Source organism: Rhinatrema bivittatum, unplaced genomic scaffold (genome assembly GCF_901001135.1).
Source record: "Rhinatrema bivittatum unplaced genomic scaffold, aRhiBiv1.1, whole genome shotgun sequence".
NCBI lineage: Eukaryota > Metazoa > Chordata > Amphibia > Gymnophiona > Rhinatrematidae > Rhinatrema > Rhinatrema bivittatum.
Window position 1 is genome coordinate 1 of NW_021820581.1, and position 7464 is coordinate 7464.

The 7464-nt window shown below is 45.1% G+C and overlaps 1 protein-coding gene across 1 annotated transcript; it reads left to right on the forward strand.

Moving 5' to 3' along the window:
* The first annotated feature begins 5842 nt into the window (after positions 1-5842).
* LOC115081736 (olfactory receptor 5B21-like) lies at positions 5843-6775 on the forward strand. Its single transcript, XM_029586151.1, has one exon. The coding sequence runs from the start codon at positions 5843-5845 to the stop codon at positions 6773-6775; it is 933 nt and encodes a 310-aa protein (XP_029442011.1).
* The last annotated feature ends 689 nt before the right edge of the window (positions 6776-7464 follow it).

Below are 7464 nucleotides of genomic sequence, written 5' to 3' on the forward strand. Positions count from 1 at the left end.
TACCGGATGGGTATCCACTCCTTCTGCACATGTCTGCTGGATCGGCGATTGGGCTGAGAGACACAAGGGTGACTGAAATGTTCCAAAGACCTCAGAGCAACCTTCAGCCACAAAAACACAGAGCTCCTTTCTTCAGGAATACTACCAGGGTCTGTCTCACAAGAAACACAGTTCTAAAGGAATTGAGGTTTCATCCAGATCTCTATGGAAAGGAAGGATGGAAAAATCTTCCTTCGAATACAAAATCACAAAACAGAGAAACAGCAAAGTAGCCATGAAATGTGAGCTAGCAGGAAATCTCCTACCCAATGCACAAACTCCTCACCAAGCTTTGGGACTGCAAATTAAAACAGAGAAACAGGAAATAAAACATTTCTGCCTTATCAAAATCCAGCCCACAAATCTGCAAAACACTAGGGAGTCACTGGATGATATGAAAGCAGGAATAAACCATTACAACTTTCCAAGGAGGTGCTGGGGAAAAGATAGTAAGTTCCTGTAATCTACAGTGCATAGAATGGGGTTATCAAAGATCCCAGTGGGGTTACACATAATTATACGCTGGAACGTAGAGCAGGACCTGACTTACCCACTGCAAGATACGTAAAGATACAGCTCAGGTTTCTCTGACAAATACGCAGTGATTGGAGGCAACTCCATACATCCACTCTAGGACCTAGAATTTACACAGGAAATCTTCCGTCTTTACTACAGACACAGCATGCACTTGAACGATATTTCAACATAACAGACGCAGCCAGAACTTCACTCCACCTTCTTTTACTGCCCTTTCACAGCAGATTCAATAAGGACACCACACACTGCTATGGGAAACATCAAGGTCGCAGCTTCAACAACATAACTAGCCCGAGCCCTTATACAACATAAAACTCAGTTATCTGCCAGCAGCCAGCAAGAGAACCAACCACAGGCCTCCCGGCCTGGTCCTAGAGTTAGGCAGCACCTGCCGCCTAAACTCCAGCCCCCGCCACCGGCCAACAAGGAGCTAAGCCCAGATTAGCCAGTTGCCCGACGGGTAATGGTCCAGCCAGTATGTACCTCAAACTGGCCACCCGTCGAGAGGCTTGGGCAAACTGCCAGCCAAAGCTGCGACAGCAACCAACCAACTATCCACAAAGATGTTCACAACACAAGGGCGGGAGGGAGGGTCGCTGCTCAGCCTAGGAACCCGGGGAGAAGAGGAGCGCAGCTTGTAACCCAGCCCCTGTAAATAGGGCTTTTTTACTCCCAATACTCCCTGCGGCATTCACCAATGCGAGTGCACCATGAGGGAATAGTTAAAATTTTACATCTGTGGACTCGGGCCTCCCACATCCCCACGCCCGCCCCTTCTGGTGTCAAGCTGTCAAAGCTTGTCTGGCGCACCCGTTAGCATCGGGCAGCCCGGCACTCCGGCCGAACCTCCCTGCCACAATACTTGGTAACACCTTACCATTTCAGCTTTATTCAACATGTGTACAGACGCGTTAAGAAGTTACAGGTCTTCATCTGGTTTGCAACAGATTTGGTTTCCAAGCCGTTAAATTGCCAGAAGTGCTGAGGAGTAGAGATGTGAATCGTGTGCCCAATCGTCTTAACGATCGGGTTCGGCTAGAGGGGGGAAAAAATCTGATCGTGGGTGATTGAATCGGAATTGGTTCCGATTCACATCGTTATTTTTTTTTTAGTGAGGCCCGACCCTTTAAAATTAACCCCTTACCTTCCCCCACCCTCCTGAACCCCCCAAAAACTTTTTACGATTACCTGGTGGTCCAGTGGGGGCGTGGGGACCGATCTCCTGCTCTCGGGCCATTGGCGCTATTTTGGCTGCCACTCAAAAATGGCGCCGATGGCCCGATAAAAATAAAAACCCCACCCGATCCTTTAAAAACGACCCCTTAGCTTCCCTCACCCTCCCGAGCCCCCCAAAACATTTTAAAGTTACCTGTTGTTCTAGTGGTGGTCCCGGGAACGATCTCCCATTTTTGGGCCGTTGGCTGCTACTCATAAAGATGGCGCCGATGGCCCTTTGCCCTTACCATGTGACAGGGTATCCATGCCATTGGCTGGCTCCTGTCACATGGTAGGAGCACTGGATGGCCGACGCCATCTTTACGATGGCAGCGGCCATCTTTAAATATGGCGGCAACCATCTTTATGATGGTGGCGGCCATCTTTTAAATCTGTCATCCAAAAGTCCCTTGCATTCGAGCAGTACTACTCTATTATGGAAACCAGACTGGGCATCTTTGACCAGTAGATCCATTTGTAACAGCAGCAGCTGGCAGCTCACACAGCTTCACTGTACAAACACATGGTTTTCTGTCTGGTAACAGGTATGGGCTGGCAGCTTTTAAGGCCCCATCCTGAAGTGATAGAAAAATCATCTGTCTTTGAAGCAGATTGAAGGGCGTTTGAGGATGGCATATCTTTATGTGAGGACATTAGGTGCATCATGTTGCACCAGTTCTGTTGACATTTTGATTGAAAAGTCATCAAGTCTTTCATGATGCGACATCACCATACAGCACGGAACAGTCTGGTTAGATACACTTTGGTAGATTAGTACTGGATATACTTTTGAACTTACATTCAATATCATTTTTTAGTGCAGAAATAAAGGCTAGGTCAGCGAAAAATTAAGAGGGGAGAGGAAGATGGCCAGCCAGTGCTCCTACCATGTGACAGGGGCAGCCAATGGCACGGATACCCTGTCATATGGTAAGGGCAAAGGGCCATCGGCGCCATCTTTATGAGTGGCAGCCGATGGCCTGAGAACGGGAGATCGCTCCCGGGACCACCACTAGACCACCAGGTAATTTTAAAATGTTTTGGGGGGATCGGGAGGGCGGGGGAAGCTAAGGGGTCATTTTTAAAGGGTCGGGTGGTTTTTTTTTTATTGGGCCATCGGCGCCATTTTTGAGTGGCAGCCAAAATGGCGCCGATGGACCGAGAGCAGGAGATCGGTCCCCGCGCCCCCACTGGACCACCAGGTACTCGTAAAAAACTTTGGGGGGGGGGTTCAGGAGGGTGGGGGAAGGTAAGGGATTCGTTTTATATGGTCGAAGTGGGTTTAGGGGCTTTTTTGGTGTGCCGGTTTTCCCCGCCCTCCCCCGATTTACGATTTTTCACGATAAATCGGGGGAATTTCTATTGTATCACGACTCTAATGATTTTTGATGATTTAAAATATATCTGACGATTGTTTTAAATCATCAAAAAACGATTCACATCCCTACTGAGGAGTTCCCAGAATTCACCCTTGGAGCCTTAGGACCAAGAGGCTCCATAGATGCCGGGAGCACTAGGGGAAAGCAGGCTGTGTGCAAGAGCTGTCTGAGCTTTACTTTTATCTGAGCCAGTCCTCGGCTCCACAAACAAAACATCAGCCCGTGACTGAGCACAATGAGCAGATCCTAGCACTTTTACGTTAGCTAACATTTTAGTGCAGTTTTTACTTTTCTACTGATTTCAGCGCACATTTTAACTATTATGCACTATTTATCTTTTTAATTTATTGCATTGGCAGTAAAGTAAATGTTTCATGGGATATTCCCTAGTAATAGCCTTTTCTTAATAACCTGTCCTAATCCACTGACAATTTTACAGAGCTCTGTCATATCTCCTGTCAGCCACGACTTCTCCATGCTGACAAGCTCTAACCTCTTTAACTTTTCCTCATAGGAGAGTCATACTATCCCCTTTATCATTTTGTCGCCTTTCTCTGCACCTTTTCTAGTTTTGCTCTGACGTTTCTGAGATGTAGTGACCAGAGGTGCAGCCAATACTGAAGGTTGCACCATAGATTTGTCATAATGTCTTTAACTAATGGGATATTACCCTACCACAACTGGGAAGGGAGCAGAATAAGATACCTAAAACATATTCTCCCCATGGATCAATCACTTCCAACTCTCCTGGTAACTCAGGCACAGAGCAGCAAATTTCCCTTAATTGTGACACATTTTAATTTCCCAGATAGACAGAACACAATTTTTTCTCCTTCTCACCCACTTAAAGCATTTAAGACACCCAGTCTTCCCTTGCCTGATCCACAGTGGAGGAGAGGAGGCAGCGCTGCTGGACAGGTAAGGAGGAACCCCAGCAATCCTGTAACGTGCGACTTTAATGCCTTCTGTGAGCTGCGTTATCTCATCAGATGCAATAGGGAGGGTAATTTCAGAGGGAGCTCTGCAAGTAAAGCAGTGCTTTGCCCATAGAAATAGCTTTTCAGAAAATTGCTGAAATGATGTGTGCATGAAATCACGCACATAAGGGAGAGGGCATTCCAAGGGGTGGAGTCTGGGCAGGGATGGGAATTACGAGCACACTTTTTGGTTTAAAAAATATCCTACACATAAAATCCCCCAACAAAACTAAAAGCAGCAAACAGCAGGTGTAATTGTGCGCTCAGAGCTTTGCCAGGATGATTTTCAACACGAGCTTAGATGAGTAAATGAGCTCAGAGAACTGGTGTAATTTCTGTGCATAACAAAATGTTGTTAGAAAGATCTGGAAAAACAAATGCTAGCACATGATTCTATTATGGGATTCAGTTTACCAATGGCGACATTACACCAATTGAAGCAGATGGATGCCGATCACGAAATACTATTTCTATTAATTTTTGGTGGGCACAAATATTTTTCAAAAAACACTTTGACCCACTTAATTGCTTGGAGTTTACCTTTTGATGGGGTCAGACTTGCTCCTTTTTCCATAGTGATGTGCATGGATTACTGCCAGATTTATGTTCTGTGCAAGCAGCAGGCAAGAGAGGTACAAAATGCCTGAGAGCTGGTTTTCTTTGAACAGATTTGAACCAACTGCAACATTTGCTAAAGGAAATAATTGTCTGCACCTTCTGGAGAGGGAAAAACATGTTCAGAAAAGAAACTGTGCATGCAAAAATCCATGTCAAAGCTGTGGGGTCTTTTCCTGGATTGTAAACTTGAGAATTTTGAGGTGAAATTTGTCTGAAATGTTTCTTGCTCATTATTTCTGTGGAATATTTTCCCTTTCAAGAGTAGCTGAGATGTGCTATTAAAAGAACTGCATAGAAAACTGAGTTACAGATTTTTAAAACATTTTTTCACCTACTATTGCACAAAACTTAAATCCATTGCTTTAGGAATTTGTGCAAGTCAGGAAGAGGGAATTCAGGACGTGATAAGCCCAGACTGACCACTGGGTGTAAAATTAGGAAGGAGGTAATTAAATCTAGCAGCTTACATAGAGCAGGAGTTTCCATGTTTGCACCTGGCAGTGAGATCAATCTGCAGGAGCCTGATACAGACGGGAGCTTTCCTGCCTACTGAGGGCCTTTCCTCAGGTTCATCTGCAGGATCACTACTGATAAAGGTCTTGTAAATACCTCCAACATGGTGCAAATAAAACCTAATGGATGTGCATCCCATACTCAGGGCCTGCGTCCTCGTTCCTGTGTCAGGATTTTCTGCTTCCTGTGTGTTGGAGAGAGATTAGCAGTCTTTTTGAAAATTGGTGAACAGCCCACAGGCAAAGGATCCCACAGCTTTCCTTCAATGTGAATAGTTTGAAAACTGCCTCTGTAAAATAAATCTCCCCTGCCCCTTTACATGCTTGGACCTAATTTTCAAAGCATTTTCATCCAGTGCAGCATAGGATGAAAGGTTTGGTAATAGAACTCTGTCTGTATAATCTCCTCCCAACTCAATGCTAACGAGTTTAATGGGACACCCAGTGAGGTGCAGATCAGTGTCTTTCAATGCTGGTCATACATTGGGACAACTATTAAGTGCAATCACATCTGTCCTTAATATAACCTTCAGATCTAATTTTTTCTTTCATGCACAGATTGGACATGGCACCAGTGAATGTAGAAAATATAACAATACTGACTGAATTCATTATTCTGGGACTTTCTGACAATCCCCAGCTGCAGGCTCCTCTCTTCCTGGTCTTACTTCTCATCTACCTGATCACCCTGCTGGGGAACCTTGTGATTATCACAGTGATCTGTGCTGACCCCCGCCTGCACACCCCCATGTACTTCTTCCTCAGTAACCTCTCTCTCACAGACATCTGCTGCACCTCCAACATTGTCCCAAAACTGCTGGGCATTTTCCTGGCAGGGGATAAGACCATTTCCTATGTGGGATGCATTGTGCAGCTGTTTTTCTTCATGGGCCTTGCCTGCACTGAATGCTTCCTGCTTACCGCCATGGCGTATGACCGCTACGTGGCAGTCTGCCACCCCTTGCACTATTTGCTCATCATGAATCACAGAGTCTGCGTCCTGCTGGCAACCACTTCCTGGATGACTGGATTTCTAACTTCTGTCACAATCATGGTTTCCGTCACCCGTCTTTCATTCTGTAGTTCTAATGAGATTGATCACATCTTCTGTGAGCTCATGCCGCTGTTAAAGCTGTCCTGCACCGACACCGCTGGCACCCAAACCGTGTTGTTTGTAGCAGCCGCATTGACATCAGTGCCTGCCTCCCTTGTGACGCTTACATCCTACATCTCCATCATCTCAGCCATCCTGAGGATCCGCTCTGCAGAGGGGAAGATTAAAGCTTTCTCCACCTGTGCCTCCCACCTCACTGTGGTCTCTGTCTTCTATCTGTCTATTTTCTGTGTCTATCTGAGACCCAATTCAACATATTCTCTAGAGCAGGGTAAAATGTTTTCTGTGCTTTACACGACTGTCACCCCCATGCTGAACCCCATCATTTACAGTCTAAGAAACAAAGAAGTGAAAAACGCATTAAGGAAAGTCATAGGAACGTAGCTTAAAGGAACACATGGTATAGAAATCACAGCAGGTTATCAGACAGAGGAGATTCTAGTTTCTAGTAGGGATTCATGGGTTGAACAGGCTTCAAGATGATTCTCCATGCAATGCAGAAAACAGCCTGTCATCCTTTTACTATATATATATATTTATTTATTTATTTATTTAAGGCTTTTATATATCGACTTTCTTGATACAAATCAAATCAACTCGGTTTACATCGAACTAAGCGGTTAACCATAACCAAATAACCTGAGACAATTAGAAGGAACATAAAGTTACATTATAACAAGGGCGCCTAAACTGGGAATAGGAAATAAAGAGGGGAGAACAAAGATACATTACTATATACAAGAGGGTATAGGAGGGAGGCAGGGAGCTAACCTCATTATGATTTGTTTGTGTGATTTAGCGCTTGTTTATTTACAGAGGTGAAAAGGAGGTCCTGTCCAGTCCTCATTCAAGAAAAGTATCAGAGGCTTAACCTAAGAAAAGATTCACAGTGAATATAAAACCCTTTTGGAACTGGTACCCATGATTCTGTAATGATCTACAAGATGGTGGTGGATGAGAAAGAAGAAACCCTGTGGAGTGTGAGATCTCATTCTCTGGGCCAAGAGGGGAGCATATTTTATGCTGGCCCATAGCGGGAGGGAATTCTCTGGTGCATACAACCCAATTTATCA